The 16,424-nt window shown below is 38.8% G+C and overlaps 3 protein-coding genes across 4 annotated transcripts; 2 read left to right on the forward strand and 1 right to left on the reverse strand.

The window, feature by feature from the left end:
- Positions 1-208: 208 nt before the first annotated feature.
- On the forward strand, positions 209-5,687 carry LOC119993120 (replication factor C subunit 5-like). The gene is made up of 9 exons (XM_038840061.1): positions 209-571; positions 1,085-1,301; positions 1,824-1,903; positions 1,992-2,151; positions 2,852-2,933; positions 4,328-4,457; positions 4,551-4,614; positions 4,696-4,764; positions 5,306-5,687. Exons 1-9 carry the CDS (start codon positions 379-381, stop codon positions 5,406-5,408), a joined length of 1,098 nt encoding a protein of 365 aa, XP_038695989.1. The 5' UTR covers positions 209-378; the 3' UTR covers positions 5,409-5,687.
- A 79-nt stretch (positions 5,688-5,766) lies between these two features.
- LOC119993119 (delta-aminolevulinic acid dehydratase, chloroplastic-like) lies at positions 5,767-11,120 on the forward strand. 2 transcript variants are annotated; one of them, XM_038840058.1, is made up of 12 exons: positions 5,767-6,259; positions 6,570-6,681; positions 6,837-6,910; positions 7,854-7,922; positions 7,996-8,079; positions 8,181-8,250; positions 8,828-8,883; positions 9,267-9,388; positions 10,030-10,101; positions 10,189-10,270; positions 10,347-10,424; positions 10,692-11,120. In XM_038840058.1, the coding sequence occupies exons 1-12, from the start codon at positions 5,921-5,923 to the stop codon at positions 10,857-10,859; spliced, it is 1,326 nt and encodes a 441-aa protein (XP_038695986.1). In that variant the 5' UTR covers positions 5,767-5,920; the 3' UTR covers positions 10,860-11,120. The 2 variants fall into 2 exon arrangements, with proteins under 2 accessions (XP_038695986.1, XP_038695988.1); XM_038840060.1 differs by having other exon boundaries at positions 10,699-11,120.
- A 230-nt stretch (positions 11,121-11,350) lies between these two features.
- Positions 11,351-14,391, reverse strand: LOC119993118 (IAA-amino acid hydrolase ILR1-like 6). The gene is made up of 3 exons (XM_038840057.1): positions 13,863-14,391; positions 13,354-13,479; positions 11,351-12,428 (listed from the first exon to the last, which is right to left on the reverse strand). The coding sequence occupies exons 1-3, from the start codon at positions 14,340-14,342 to the stop codon at positions 11,637-11,639; spliced, it is 1,398 nt and encodes a 465-aa protein (XP_038695985.1). The 5' UTR covers positions 14,343-14,391; the 3' UTR covers positions 11,351-11,636.
- Positions 14,392-16,424: the final 2,033 nt, after the last annotated feature.

Consider the following 16,424-nt stretch of genomic DNA (forward strand, 5'->3'; position numbering starts at 1 on the left):
ACTCTAATTATTAGTATTTTTTTTTTTTTTTTTTTTTGAAAAACCAGGAGCATCCCTGGGACTAAACTTCTATTACAACTTGCAAGGCACACTTACACATGGGTGAGATATCTCAAACCCACACAATACGAAGTAACAACTTCGAGAGAGAAAACGACATAGGATTATTATTAGTATTTATTATTGATTGATATAAATATTTTTATTGTGCATTATTCTCACTTTCCGTCCCCGCGCCTGCCCAAGAAACCTTTTCCTAGAGACATATGCTTGGCGCCATTTCTCAATGCTACCCAGAAGCCCTCGTTCTCTTCTGTCTGGCTCAAAGCACTGACAATTGAGACGGAACAGTAGGGAGAGTTTGAAAGCGCAATTGAAATGACGGAGGTTATATCGCTAATGGATATCGACGGGGAGGATGATGATTCTCTTAAGCCAATTGACAAAGGCGAAAACGTCGTCGTACCAGGCACCCCACCACCACCAGTCCCCAAAGCTACTCTGTGGGTCGAGAAGTACCGTCCTCAGTCACTCGCCGATGTTGCCGCCCATCGCGATATAATCGACACTAGTAATCATCTATTGCTCCTGACCTCTCTCCTTAGGGTTCATGCATTTTTTATTTAACTTTTTGTTTCTAAGATATGGTCAAAAATTTCTGGTTGTTTTTCGAGAAACTGTAGTTATTGATAAAAGAACAGAACAGTAGTGGAAGGTATTGGATTACGGTTTATAAATTTCTCCTCAGGATGCTGCTTCTGTTTTAAGGGTTTTGATGGAGTGTAGAGCCATACTAGATTTAGTATAATTCAAGTTTTGGAAAATCAGTCTTTGGTTGGAAATTTTGAATTTTGAAATATTAGAATGTTCAAATTAAGACTGGTAATCTTTAATATCAGTGCTAGGTTGCTGATATGATCTGTTTTTATCGGTCAATCACAACAAAGGAAACAAAGAGTAAAGGAATTTGAACTGAAGCCTCTTTGAGTTTGTTTGGCTGTTTCTATTTTCTTAGATTGGTTTGGTGCATATCCCATTTTCTATTTCTAATATTGTTTTTTTTTTCCTCTCCTTTGAAAAATAGTTGATAAGCTGACTAGCGAGAACAGATTGCCTCATCTCTTATTATATGGACCTCCTGGAACGGGTAAAACATCAACTATTCTTGCTGTGGCACGTAAGCTTTATGGACCTCAGTACCATAATATGATACTGGAGATGAATGCATCAGACGACAGGGGAATTGATGTTGTGCGGCAACAGATTCAGGATTTTGCTAGCACTCAGAGTTTCTCATTTGGGTAATCTTTAATTACGTGTGAGCATTCTGTTGTCGTGTGCATAAAATCTGTGCCCTCTGTCTCTTTGTGTTCTTTGTTTTTAATGTTTGTACCCAATTGCCCATGATTGACATTGTTTTACTAGCTTGGAGCTCAGCACTCCATACTCTGTACAATGCTTCATAATGGCGTAAGTTGTCTATGAGCCATGGCAAGTGTTCATGTTTGTACTGTCTCATGTAACTTACATGCCAACCTTAGTGTGGCCCTGGAATAAACATGAGTTTGATCCTCCTCCTAGGATGATAGACTGTGCTCCAGTTTGGATGGTACTTATAGTACTCCTTTCATTACATTCAACAGGGCCATAGAAGGAAATTTGAACCTTCACTTAACCATTGTACGTCTGTTTATTCAAGGAAATCTGAATTTTCACTGTACATATTCAAATATTTAATGTTACTTGCATTCCGATTCGACAAGTTTCGTATAACTGGCAGTTGATTTTGCTAGTAACAGTATAGCTCTTTTTTGTCTTTACAGCGTTAAGTCATCTGTAAAGTTGGTTTTATTAGATGAGTCAGATGCCATGACCAAGGACGCACAATTTGCATTGCGTAGAGGTACCATTTATCCTTTCTCTTTCTCCCATCCCCCTTCTCTTTCAGCTCTATTGACTCCTATCTTATACAAATTGGCACACTGGTCCAGTGATCGAAAAGTACACAAAGAATACTAGGTTTGCACTTATCTGTAATCATGTCAACAAGATCATTCCAGCTTTGCAGTCTAGATGCACAAGATTTCGTTTTGCTCCTCTTGACCCTATTCATGTTACTGAGAGACTCAAACATGTCATTACGGAGGAGAGGTGAGTCTTTTTCCGCCATGTTTCTCTTCTTTCTTACCTTTGGATATGGTTGTTTATCTTTATGGTGGGATGAATTTTCTTTGAATTTGTTTGGTGCCTTTTTGTCTTTTATATGATGTTAGTCTAACACATTTGACAACCTCATATGTTTGAACTGGAATTCGCTGCATATTTAATTGTTTTCTTGTGTCTTTGAAAGCACACGTAATTTGGTAATTGAATGATGCAGCTTAGCTTGTGTTAAGCATATTGCAGTCAAATATGGTTCTTTTACCTAGCTTACCCGCTGGCTGCTGCTCTTTATGTTTGGCTTGCTGAAGGAGAAGAGTATATTATGTTTGCACACTTCATGAAAAGTTTGAAAATTGAGAGTTACTTGCACATTTTTAAAAAGTAAAAATAAATTGGGGCCTTACTTTGGAAGAGGCAAATTAAGCTTTGGAGATTGGTAGAGGAGGACTTTGGCAAGAGAATCGTTGTACTACTCATGCGGTAACAGCATCACAATGGTTTGAGTTAATATGGATGAACTTTGCCTGCTCGCTATGGTGGCTTTTTTCTGGTTTTGTTTTTCTCTAGATCTACAAATTATTGATGAAAATTGGACTATAGTTGTCTTCCTGTAACTATAGCTTTGTAGCTTGGCTAATGACTAATGAGTCACAAACTATTGGTACTTATTCTTTCTGCATTGCACTAGGCTTGATGTATCTGAGAGTGGCTTGGCAGCAGTTGTCCGGCTTAGCAATGGAGACATGAGGAAGGCACTGAACATTTTGCAGGTTTGAAGTTTGCTTACTCATATTGGTGTTACGAAAGTGGTACTTTATGACAATATTCACCAGTTACAGGGTACCTAATGCTGCAGTTATTGGTTCTGAGTTCTTAGTGGTTATTATCATTGTTCTACATTTTTTTTACTGAATTATGGCCAATCACAATTGGATTGAATCCTCTACATTTTTTGCCCCTTCCATCCAATTCTTTACAATTCTGCATCTAAAGGTTTGGATGTTAGCCATGTCATCATATGTGAAATTTGAATCATGGACGGGAAAGTGATTTTTAAGCAATGAGCATTTACACTGAAATTATGAGGAATGGGAGGTACAGAAGATTGAAGGGCATCAAAATTCAAAATCCATCACAATTTCTCTATTGCCTGGAATATCTTTTGTTCCATGATAGTTGTGCTGTTTAGTTATTTATTTACCAGTATTTATGGTGTTGAGTTGGGGATGGAGCCATAGTTATAGAAATTGAAAGTCTACCATTTTCTGCTTTGCTGTTTGAGCTCAGGTGCTGGGGGTGAAGTGGTGGTTTGGTTTAACCAATAAATTTTGAAGGATAAAAGAAATGGATGGTTATTTTATTTTTGTGAATTTGGTAGTCCCCCAGGGTGCGCATGAGGTTGCGAGGGTAAACTCTTCCAAATGAGAGAGACCCTTGTCTGAGTCTCTGTAGAAAGACACAACCCATGATTTTCCTAATGATTGGATTGAGGCCACGTTCAATTGCCGGGTTTACCTGCAAAGCTCTTGGTTTCCCATGTTTAAAAATTTTGTTGAATTCTGTTAACTGGGGATGTGATGGGTAGAATGCCATAGGAACAAGCTGAGAGGGTACATGTAAATGCTATTTTCAACACTAATTAATCAATCAGTCCAAGACGCCTTAATTCCAAAATTTTGGGGTGGCCTATTTGTATCCGTAAAGTCTCACCCGGGTGTGCTACTGCCTGTAGGCACATTTTTTTATCTTTGCTTTTTCAGCTGTCATCCCAAACTTGGTTTCAGCTTCTTCATGTACTCCCATCTAATGTTATAATCATCTAGTAAATGTTGGTGACTCTGTTTCTTTTTGACATTGAACTTGGGGGACTAGGTTTCAGTTCCTCTGTCTTGACTTTGTAATGCAGATGGTTGTTGGTTGTTGACTAAGATAAGCTAAACAAAACATATTATCCACATCTTATTGAGCTGGATAGTGCTTCAGTCTCTCACTTTTCCTTGGAATATTTTTGTTTTTGTAAAAGTTATCCTCCTCCTTTGTTAAATTTATCTGATCTGGGAATAATGTTTGTCATATCTGACTCTAGTCTTTGATGTCCTTGTGTTAATCCAATTGTTGCCTCGAGTGAATCTGAGCCATGTCTTTACTTTGCTGATTACTGCAGTCGACACACATGGCTTCTCAGCAGATTACAGAAGAAGCAGTATACCTATGTACTGGAAACCCATTGCCCAAAGACATAGAGCAAATATCTTACTGGCTTCTGAACGAATCATTTTCAGAGAGTTTCAAGCGTATATATTTACCCTGATCATTTTTTGTTTGATTGTTGCTGTTCATTATACTGATTTCCTTCATAATACTTATTCCGTTTTTGATGAACTCAGGAACCTCAGAAATCAAGGCAAGGAAAGGATTGGCCTTGGTAGATATAGTGAGAGAAGTGACAATGTAAGTGCTATGCACAGTTAAGATGTCTTCTTCACAAAAGTTTTGTTGTTTAATATTAACTCTGTTGCCTTTATGTGACAGGTTTGTTTTTAAAATTAAGATGCCGTCAAATGTTCGAGTTCAGTTGATCAATGATTTGGCTGACATAGAGTATGTGTCTATCTGTTGCTCTACTTTTTATCCTTTTTATGATTACATGAATAGCTTGGCCATAGTCTTCAAAATCATATGTGATAAAGGAACTTAAGTAACAGGTGCATGATAATCTTACCGTAGATGGACACATATACAAGTGAGAAGAAAATTTAGTAACTTTTGATTTGTAATATGTTTTTTCTTTTCTTTTCTTTGGTGGGGTGGCGGGGTGGGGAATCAAACCTTTCACCTTGTACAATGTAAAGGAGCGATTACTAACCATTGGGAACGCCCAGCCCCGGATCACTAATTCGTAGATCTCCAACATGATCTAGTTGATAAAAGGATTATTTTTATTCTGCTTTAAAATTTCAGGGTGTTTTTTTTTTTTTTTTTTTTGGCTGTGTGTCCTTTTGTTCTTCCTTATTTGAGAATTCTATTACAAGTATTATTAGCAAAGAAGCTTTAATTTGGATTACGGTCTGCTATCTGGACTCGGCTTTGAGTGGAAACATGCCCTATCTGCGCACCAGCATAACACTTTTATGTTGTGCAGGTATAGGTTGAGTCTTGGGTGCAATGATAAGCTGCAGCTTGGATCACTTATTGCATCTTTTACACAAGCCCGGTCTGCCCTAGTCGCGGCTGCAAAGTCGTAACAATGTAACATTTGCTCAAAATGTCGGTACTGATAAACGCTCTTAGTGATTCAAAGTAGATAAACTTCACAATGGTGTCTTCTATTTCTCGTATGGGAATTAGATATTCGGTTTATGTATGCCTCATGTCTTGTTTAGTGCAGGTCAATTTTCCAACTTATTCTGGTTAGAATCAAATGTTATTTTGTGGGATAAACTCAGGTGGGAAGTTCGAGAGGGAAAAGTTAAGAAAATGTATTTTTTTCTCTACATAAATAAGAAAACAATTATAATTTTTCAGGTCCCTGGGCCTTTTCCATTTTAAATCCACAATACTTATCTGAATGGCCCAGACCAGCCCGGCCCATCTCATTATGCGTACAGAGCTTGAAGCCCGTTAGGAAGCCCAGGCCGAGAAAGGGAGTTCGAGTGTCGTTCACGGTCAAAACTCAAAAGGCTACGCGGGTTATCCACACCTTCAACCACCATCAACTGGATTCCGTCGTACTCAGAATCGATTCAGATAAGGAGACATGGCATCGATAGTTTTTAATACGCCCTGTGATTTCGCGGCAATCAACTCTTTAGATTGCAAGAGGTTCTATGGCCTCAGACCTGTTGGACCTTTACCGACTGTAGTCGATGTAAAATTAAGTGGCATTTTGGGGATTCAAGCAATGGCGGCGCGTGGTCGTCAATCACGGCGAATTTTTGCGGTGAGAGCTAGCGATTCGCGCGATGCAGTGACGAAGAAGATAGGATTGAGTGATGCCGAATGTGAGGCTGCCGTTGTGGCTGGTAACGTGCCTGAAGCACCGCCTGTGCCGCCGAAGCCAGCTGCCCCAGCTGGAACACCTGAGGTCCCTTCACTTGTGAGTTTATTGTGCTTTCCTTTTAATTGAAATGACGGAATCTAATTTGACTCTGGTAATTGTTGCGTTCTAGCCACTTTTATCTGCATTTGGAAATTAGAGATCTTTATGTTTACCTGTTGAATTTAGCACTGGCAATCATCAGCTTGACTGCCAAATCTTGGTTTTATTGTTCTTTATCATATGTTTTATGTGTATTTGTTGAGGTGTTTAAGCTCCAGGGCTCTTAAGTTGATTTGTTATCGAATTATTTTGTTGGTACTGGTGCATTCTCATTGTTAGTTTGCTTTCTGATGTTGGATATTATCAGCCACTAAGTCGGCGCCCCCGACGTAATCGCAAGTCACCTGCAATGAGAGCATCATTCCAGGAAACTAATTTATCACCTGCAAATTTTGTCTATCCACTTTTCATTCATGAAGGTGGGTATTGTTATTGTTAGGGTCATTTCTCATGCATCTCTCTTCTTTATGATTCCTATTATCTAGAAATTCTCTCACTGTCTCCGTTGTTAGTTTGTACGTACTGCCTTAATTTACGTGATAAAAGATATTTTCTATGACTTGTGACTTTGTAGGTCAAGAAGATACACCTATTGGAGCTATGCCTGGATGTTATCGGCTGGGGTGGAGGCATGGGCTTGTTGAAGAGGTGAGTTGGATCTACTCAACATATGTGTCATCCATTGATTAAGTTACTTGCAATTAAGCTTTTATTTATCAAAAAGGTTCAGAGACTCTGCAGTCTGCATCAGGTAGCTGGTAGTCTTGAACTCGATGAACATAAAATGTTGCGAAGTAGTGTTTCTCCACTCAATCATTATGGTGTTTCTAGAAGCTTAATATTTGATCATTATGATGTTTCTCCACTCAACCATCTCAGAGTGTGAATTGATTTCTGTAGGAAGTGATTTTGACATAACTTCTTTGACAAGGGTTTTCGTATGTGGTGTTGGGTCTTTTCAATGGTTTACTTGGGACTTCAAATTGCGGGAAGGTTTAATGTGCATATATGGAAGCCATTGTGGAGGGTTTCAAGAATCAAGAGAAGAGCGGCAAGATAGAAAAGTTTTAGAAAGTACCCTTTCAAATGTACTCATAAGCTACAAGTCACTTTTCCATTGTCGGTTGAGGTAATTAAAAGTTTGGAGAATGTCTGAAATGGATTTCTATGGGGTTATTTAATGCTGAACGGCGATGAGAGTCGGCAAAATTAAGTTTGTTGAACACCCTTTAGCTGTTGAGGTGTTGAAGCTTTTAACTCAGCTGTTTCTGGGATAATGAATTGGTATGAGTTTAATGTATGGAGATGGGACTTGGAAGAATGGAAGTTTGTGAAGCAACCTTGGATTGTCGCATAGAGGAGGTTGAGGTGTTGAATCTGTAAAGCTTTTAACTAAACTGGTTCTTGGATGAGGAATGGAAATGGTATGAGTTGAGTCTCTTGAAAACTCAATATTTGGAACTTTGTGCAATGGCTGGAAAGAAGGATTGCATACTGCAGCATCCTATTTAAAGATTTTAACATTCCCTATACAAATATAAAATCCTTTTAGCATACTGCAGAATAATTTGGATATGTTTTTCCCATGCAGGTTGCAAAGGCTAGGGATGTTGGTGTCAACAGTGTGGTACTCTTCCCAAAAGTTCCAGATGCTTTGAAGGTGTTTGATCTGCATCAAAATCTACTCTTCCCTTTCCTAGGATGATGTCATGTGATTTGTTTTGGTTTGTTAGTCTCCCACAGGAGATGAAGCGTATAATGACAATGGATTAGTCCCTCGAGCGATACAGCTGCTCAAGGACAAATATCCTGATCTTGTAAGTCCAACAATTACTATTTAAATTGCTTGCCTTTGAGAGAAAGGGTCCCATTGTGGAAATGTGACTTATTTTGTAATCTTCAATTTCTCTTTCGATAGGTTATCTACACCGACGTTGCTTTGGATCCATATTCCTCTGATGGGCATGATGGTATTGTGAGAGAAGATGGTAAGTTAAGCAAGTTCTACTTCTTTTTATCATGTTTAAACTTCAAAGAAAAGTATGGTAAATCATTCTATTATTGGGCAAATGTTCTTTGTACCCGTAAACATGTGTGCTCTGTGATCCAAGATCGTGAGGATAATTTGTTACATGAAAATTTACATTCTAATATTAATTTAGGTTTATTTCATTTCATTGTCAAATAGTTGCTCTTAAGTCATATAGGTGGTTTTAGCAGGGGGTTTCCCACAGTAGAAGCTTCCTGGGGTTGATGATGTTAAATGACGTGGGTAAATTACTGGTCAGGTGTTAAAATTATAATCAGCCAAAGAAAAACTAGAAGATGAAATATCTCGCTTCGAAAAACAGAGGTTGGCCACATCAACTTAGATGGCCAAATTTAAGACTTGTAGCTGGAATGAGTTTTATCATTGGGCTAAGAAAATAAGTGTGCTTGCTTGTTCAAAATTATAGCATAACGACGCTGAAGCACCATTTTTTTTTCTTCAGGATACTGCATAATCTGAACTTTGCGAAAAAATCGCATTTCTCACTGAATTCCATTCCTTATGTTGTCCTACAGGAGTCATAATGAATGATGAGACAGTTCATCAATTATGTAAACAAGCTGTTTCTCAGGTAATTATGCATTTCCACAATTAAAATTCACAACTTCCCCCAGATCAGATACTTGAATTGGATTCTGAATATATTATCGTAAGGTTAACAGGGTTTGCTGACCTCCACTTGGCTAGTATTTCTTGGTTTCTTCTCCTCTATCCCTAGTCGGTGGGGGAGGGGGTTAAAAAAGAAATGAGGGGGTATAGTTGTTTTCACTAGGTTAGCAAATTATATCAAATTTCAATAGTGGTCAAACACTGGGGAGATGATATCTTGCACCTTTAATCAACAAATATTTGTGCATTGGTGTGTGTGTTTTTTCAGATATGCGACGTTTTCGTTTTCATCAAGTCTTTGATCTTACTGGTTTTTTATGGTTGATGGTGTTACTTTCATGACAGGCACGAGCTGGTGCAGATGTTGTTAGTCCTAGTGACATGATGGATGGTCGAGTAGGAGCAATTCGGGCTGCTCTTGATGCTGCAGGTTTTCAGCATGTTTCCATCATGTCCTATACGGCCAAGTAAGTTGATTAATTTCAAAATTTTCTCCACTATGTTCTATATGTTGTGGGTATAGAGAGGGCGAGAGGGAGGGAGTGAAACACAGAGCAGACTCCTTGAAGTCTTAACGTCCCATTATGCTCTTATGATCATTCTTTACTCGCAGAGTCTTCTAATGTCTCATTATGCTCTGTTCATTTAGTGAGATATGAGTCCAGTAAATATTGCATTGGCTTATTAGTTTGATGTGAGTCATGGCTGTATCCTCCGAACTTGATGAATATTTAACTCCATTTCACACGCGCTCTCTCTCTCTCTCTCTCTCTCTCTCTCTCTCTCTCTCACTGTCGGATCCATTATTTTATTTGTTAAGAGACTAAATTTCTGTTGGATAATTCAGGTCGTCTCCGAATCTCCGATTCATGTCCCGACACTCCCTTCTAATTTACAACTTTTTTCATATACTTCCCCATGTACAACTTTTCATATCACCCCATGCACTACCCTATCTAGCGTATTTCTTGACTGAATTGTATATATGCCATTGTTGGGATCTCAATACTTGCTAGTGTTGATAGATGCCAATTGCGAAGTCATTTTTCTGGGTCGGGGCAATGTGATAGCATTTAACATGCCAGCCTGTCTTTTATTTTATGAACAGGTATGCAAGTGCATTTTATGGTCCATTTCGAGAAGCATTGGACTCAAACCCACGCTTTGGAGACAAAAAAACGTAAATCGTTAGTTAAATTTTGAATCTTTGGTTAATGTTTCTTAACATGTTTGCCTTTGGGCATTAACTTGGCTTGGTAAACAACAGTTATCAGATGAACCCCGCAAACTACAGAGAAGCACTGGTTGAGGCCCATGAAGATGAATCTGAAGGAGCTGATATCATTTTGGTTGGTGTTGCTTTTCTTGGAATTTTATGCCATTGTTGTCAACAATTGAACCTCTCATGCTTTACTTGGTCAACAGGTCAAACCTGGTCTTCCTTATTTGGATATCATAAGGCTTCTCAGGGATAAATCTCCTTTGCCAATTGCTGCATATCAGGTACTCTCCAAAATCATGCTATTTATCCTATGCTACTGATTACCCTCTCTCTCTCTTCTGAAACTTTTTCTGGCATTAACTGTTGTCAGGAGGGAAAAAGTGCTGCATGAACAAAATAACATTTCCTCTAGTAAAAAGGCAATGGTTTTTGGGTGGATGCCCCCTAACTTCTGTTGGATTTCAATGGTTTTTGGTTTTCTGGCGTTACTGGCTTTGTATTCGGTTTGTCTCGACTGTTTCTATACGTATTGGATTTCATTTATCCAGGTTTCAGGCGAATACTCCATGATCAAGGCAGGTGGGGCGCTCAAAATGATTGATGAAGAAAGAGTGATGATGGAATCACTGATGTGTCTCCGGAGGGCTGGTGCTGACATCATCCTCACATACTTTGCCCTGCAGGCTGGTAGATGTTTATGTGGTGAGAAGAGGTGAGACATGTTTGACCATTCGGCAATTTGTTAATTATGGGCAACCTGGGTGATTTCTTACCTTTTTTTAATCCTTTTCTTTTTGCCTATGTATGTGACATGAGAAAATTGTAGAATAAAGCTGGAATTGACCATTGATATGGTCGTTGTGTTGATTTGTGGTCCTCCCTTTGTAAACTTTTTCTGCTCAATTCATGTAACATTAGAATTTGGCTCGAAAAGTTTTGAGGACTGTTACATGAATCCAAATCAAAATTTCATAGTAGCAAGCCAATTTTCAATGGCAGTGTCTGGGCTACATTGTTTGAAGACCCTGCTGTTCCTCTCCAGCCAGGGGGTCCAAGTAGTAGTCATGGGGATGATATGTAGGTTTCTTCTCCCTCTATCACTGCATGTCATCTTCCAGGTGGTAAGTTCATTGATCAGGGAACTGTTCTTAGCTCATTTGATCATCAATACCATAAGCCAGAATATATGCAATGCAATGCAATGCAATGCAAGAATATATGGTTAGGGGATTCTTATTCGTTTACGAAGATAGCAATACCATAGCCAGAAACGTTTTACATCTGAAGTTGAGAATTGTTTTGGGTTGCAGGTTTAGGGAAATGGTGGGAAGTGCATAGCCATTCTGTTGTTGAACCAGATCTTTTCAAATTTACGTAAATCAGAACAATATCTACCCTAGCATGTACACTGGTGAAGAGGAAATTCCTCTTGTGCTCTAAAACTTTTATACGCCCTCGTAGCGATCAAATTCTGCAGATTGCGAGATGCCAAATCAACCATGCTCAATAAGATATCTTTCTGCAATAGTTGCATGAGTTGCAGCTCCTATAGGAAGAGCATCTTCGTCGATCATAAAATACGGCGAGTGGCCTGTCTGTATGGAACCCAAGGTCTCATTTCTTATACCAATGAAGAAGAAAGCTGCAGGTATCACTTGAGAGTAAAAGGAGAAGTCCTCAGCACCCATCATCTTAGGCACGGCCTGGAAACTCGACGAACCTAGCAAATCAATGGCGACCTTCCTGACATGCTCGTACATTCGCTCATCGTTGACAGTCGGTGGATAAATCTTGTTCTGTGTCTCAAAGAAGTCGACAGTCGCTGAGCATCTGAACACGCTCGCCTGACCGACAATCACCTCTTCAATTCGCTTCATAAGCTGATGGAAGCTTTCCTTGGAGAAAGCCCTTAAGGTACCAGCAAGAACCACACTGTCTGGCATTGTGTCGAGATTATTACCTCCGTTGAACGATGTTACTGACACGACCTGCGAGTCCAAAGGATTGGCTTCGCGGGAAACAATGCCCTGCAAGCTAATGACAGCAGTGGAGGCAGCCAACAGGGGTTCAAAGCAGCGGGGACGGTCCCGGCTGATAACTGCCCTGAAGAACCCGCATCCGGCAAGTATAGGACCAGGCCTTGATCCAATGATGCCTGTACGACGTTCATGGGATACATGTAGTGCAAAGATGGCCTCTACATTCTCCAGAGCTCCATCTTCAATCATTCTTCTCGCTCCGTTCCCCGCTTCCTCTGCTGGCTGAAACAGCAATATTACAGTCCCCTGTAATTGCGGTAAATCAACTAGGAAGTTTCAGTCAAACTAGTTGGGAGTATTTTTCATGGGATTTTCTTGTTCTTGTGGACTTTAGGACCCATTTCTGTGGAAGAGTTATAAAAACCTCATTTCATCTGTGTAGGATTTGGTCTAATCTTATCTGTCATTAGTGATGCCTCTGACAACCTCAACTTTTGAAAGAGGGGTTAGGTTTTCTGTCTATTTAGTAGTACTTATTATTATATCCCCTATTATAGCAGAATCTTCCAAATGAAGTGTTATTCTCCAAGAAATGCCAGAGTTTCCCCTAAACCACTCCACATGGGAAGGGGCCCTGGTTAGTTAGGTCCCAATTACACATCAAAGTTGGTGTGACAAACGTTTATATAAATAAATCATGTTCTTGTGCATTTGTCTCTTTCTTGATGCTCTCAAACACATCACAAACCAATTAAATGACAACCCATACTGTGTCAAGAGAATAAATAAGTCAGAAAAACAGTAAAAGATTCTTTAATTCGATCAAGCCTGACGATTACATGACATGGAATCTCATAGCCCCAATGCCATTACTTCACTTTATGCTAGCTATATATATATATATATAAATGTTTATGGGTAAACAAGGCAGTTGCTACTCTAGTATATTTTTTTTTTGATTATCGTGGGTGTCCGGGCCAGCTTTACGCGCACCTCGACTAATCCTACGGGTCCTGAAGTTAACGACCATGTAAGCCTCCAGTAGCCCTTTAGGGGCTCGAACCTTGGACCTGTCTACTCTAGTATATTTTAGTTATGCTTAGGGCAATAAGGCATCAGAAACAAAAATAATTATCCAAAGATGACGACAAAGCAAAATTATTATTCAAGAAACTCAAACATGTATTTAATGGGAGATGCAAATATATATGGGTTTAACTGGTATACATACCTTCAAGAGGTGTTCGCGAGATTTCAAGATGTTGGCAGCACCCATAAGCATCGCAACGTGTGCGTCGTGTCCACATGCATGCATTTTTCCTGCTACTTTGCTTTTGTACTCCCATTCTACTGCTTCCTACACAACACACATCACATTTTAATTCAATTCAATTTAAACAGTCTTTAATAATTTTGCATCTCGAAAACTCAGCTACGTCACTTCCATATCAGATTCATGTAGATGACACATTCGTACTCTCTAGTTACATATTAGATCAAATTAATCACCTGAGATTTGTTGTATTAACATCCCTACACGTGTTAAAAATTATCTTTTTATCTTAGTAGCCTAAAAAATCCTAATGGCTAGTGATCAACAAAGTTTTCACATGCAATTGTAGTCAAAGTTGTCATAAACTTTGACCTTAAAAACCAAAACACAAAAAGCAATTTCAGCTTTTGTCACAAAATCACATGTATGTATATATGTATGTATGTATGCATGTGACTGAATGAAACCTGTATTGGGAGTGCATCCATGTCAGCCCGGAGGGCCACAAACGGAGGCCCACCAGTCCCGATCCAGGCCCGAATACCCGTTTTGGCCAACGGATACTTATAACTGATCCCCAACCGGTCCAGCTCATGTCGTACCAACCGACTGGTCTCCATTTCTTCAAAAGCAAGTTCCGGATTCTGGTGAATTATCCTCCTAATTCCCTTCACCCAATCCGCCGTCTTGGGCCGTCTGGCCAGGCCCAACACCTCCTCCGACCAAGCCCGGCTCCACAAAACCTTCTCAACCACCGGAGCCTTTGAGGTCCCATTCCTGTGTTGCTTCGAATTCACGGCAGAGTTTGGATTTGCAGAATTGACATCGAAGAAAGACAAGTCACCGTCAGTCGAAGGAGAGCATGTTGAGGGCAATATTGTAAAATTCAGAAACGTTAAGGGTATTGTGATCAGGAGGAGGTGTTGGAAGAGAGCGTGAGACTTCATATATTCTTTGTGGAGAGAGAGAGAAGAGTTGGAGGAGGAGGAAAAAAAAGAAGAAGAAAATAATATTTATTGGGGGAATTAGAGCACGTGGGGGAATTAAAGGGATGGAAGGAAAATCGGGCACGTTGGGAAGTAATATAATCGACGATGATCAAGGAATCGAATCGCTTCTTACTTGGGACCCACCCACCACTTACGGGGAGCAGTTCTCTATAATGGGTGCCCGGGGTCTGCTGTAAAATTTTTACAGCAGACCACATTGTAATTGTATTGGACGGATGGATTTGATCTGATTAAATCAAATGGCTAGGATTTCAAGAGCCTAGAAATATTAAATGAAACATCTCTCTCCGGTTTGACTCTCTGATTTTTTTTTCTCTCTCTTAAATTCTTTCTTTCATTCATCAAATTGAATTGCAACTAAGAGATACTAACAGAGAAATGAAGGGAAGACGAGAGACATGTAATCCAAGGTAATCGCGAAATCAAACTCTTTTTGGTCTCAAAATCATATTCCTTGGGCACTCAAAAAACGAAGATCTGCAAGTGAGTGGAGACAAGAAATCGATAAGGAAACTAAACCAGACCTCTCATTCTCTCTTTTATTTTCTTCAACAATAATTTGTTGGAACTTCCTAAACGATTTGGGAAATCATCTCTGGTTTTTGGTTTGAGAATTATGTTTTTCGAGTGCTCAAAAATGGAGATTTGCAATCTAAGGTTGTGCACCAATAGAAGGAGATCTCTTTGTCTCCCTATACATCATGTCTTCAATTAACTTGATATATTTCTTCTGGGTTTGAGAGGCTTTGCAATGAGAGCTTCATCTGTGAAAGAAAAGCGTCTCTCTCTGTGTGGGTTTAGTGAGAGAAAATAAAATAAGATAGTTTTGGGTTTTAAAATGTCAGCCATCAGATTGAATTAGTTTACATCTGGCCGTTGGTTGAAACTACAGTGTGGGCTGCTGTAAAAATTTTACAGCAGACCCCGGGCACCCCTCTATAATGGGGTATGACGGCGATTTTTTAAAATATTTTTATAATTAATAAATTATATTTTTTAGTTCTATCTATTAAGTAATAATTTCTCCATGGTAATAAAATTGATTAGGTATGAATATTATTATATGGAGAGGTTTCACTATATATTAAGGAAGATATGTAGGATGTCATAAACTCATAATCATAAGTTTGGAGTAGCAAGGCTTACCTTCCAATAAGGTAAGCAATCACATGAATTATAACAAGCAAGTAATTAATGATAATCAATTAATAAAGTCAACAAACTTTCAAGACGATTGACCTCAATCATCATTATTTTCTCTCTTATTGCGCACACAAGTCATATATATGATATGTTTGAAAAACAAGCGTCTATAATTGATTGCGCATATGAAAAGTCATTCCAATTAGGAATTGTATTATACGTACTTATTATCAATTTGGAACATGTGAGACCTAAAATAATTACCTCACTTGTTATTTCACTCATCTACACCCTTAAAAAATTGTGCACATTTTAAGTTTGCAATCTAAGTGTGCATAGGAGAATTTTCTGCGAACATCAATAACTCATGTAGTAACGAATGAATTAACAATTTCTTAATCACAAGAGATTTGATTAATACAAATACAACAATATTATCTTTAGTTTCTAACATAAATTAAGGTAAAAAATATTGCTAAAATAGAGTAAAGTAATCAAGAAATATGGGTAGGAAAGCACTAGAGATTTATGGGGATCGGATTTTTTTTTGTTTCTTTAATTCTCTCCTTCTCAGCCATCACGTGTTTGAAATTGAAAAAGTGAGGTAATTAGGCAATGAAGAATTTGAAAATCTTGGACAACTTTCGTTGCAATTACGGCACGCAGAGCAAGATAAGGGATGAAGGATTTATCTCCATCACATGTCTAATACTCATACAAACTTGAATTTGTATGTAAGTCATCAAATTTGAAATGGGTTAAGTACAAATGCCCTTAAGAACAATAACGTTTAGTTAAAAAAAATTGCAAAAAAAAAAAAAAAAAACAGAGTGGTTGACGGGTTATGCCAAAGTCATGAGCACCACTTATTTGATC

This window comes from Tripterygium wilfordii, chromosome 23 (genome assembly GCF_013401445.1).
Source record: "Tripterygium wilfordii isolate XIE 37 chromosome 23, ASM1340144v1, whole genome shotgun sequence".
Taxonomy (NCBI): Eukaryota; Viridiplantae; Streptophyta; class Magnoliopsida; order Celastrales; family Celastraceae; genus Tripterygium; species Tripterygium wilfordii.

Bases quoted from the DNA above. Each gene is read 5' to 3' on its own strand.
- LOC119993119 (XM_038840058.1), top strand. From the start codon at position 5,921: ATGGCATCGATAGTTTTTAATACGCCCTGTGATTTCGCGGCAATCAAC. The intron at 6,260-6,569 runs GTGAGTTTATTG...GGATATTATCAG, and splicing joins CACCTGAGGTCCCTTCACTT to CCACTAAGTCGGCGCCCCCG. The intron at 6,682-6,836 runs GTGGGTATTGTT...GTGACTTTGTAG, and splicing joins TCCACTTTTCATTCATGAAG to GTCAAGAAGATACACCTATT.
- LOC119993118 (XM_038840057.1), bottom strand. From the start codon at position 14,342: ATGAAGTCTCACGCTCTCTTCCAACACCTCCTCCTGATCACAATACCC. The intron at 13,480-13,862 runs GTTTCATTCAGT...TGTGTTGTGTAG, and splicing joins TGGATGCACTCCCAATACAG to GAAGCAGTAGAATGGGAGTA. The intron at 12,429-13,353 runs GTATGTATACCA...CCGCAATTACAG, and splicing joins CTCGCGAACACCTCTTGAAG to GGGACTGTAATATTGCTGTT.
- LOC119993120 (XM_038840061.1), top strand. From the start codon at position 379: ATGACGGAGGTTATATCGCTAATGGATATCGACGGGGAGGATGATGAT. The intron at 572-1,084 runs GTAATCATCTAT...TTTGAAAAATAG, and splicing joins TCGCGATATAATCGACACTA to TTGATAAGCTGACTAGCGAG. The intron at 4,458-4,550 runs GTATATATTTAC...TGATGAACTCAG, and splicing joins ATTTTCAGAGAGTTTCAAGC to GAACCTCAGAAATCAAGGCA.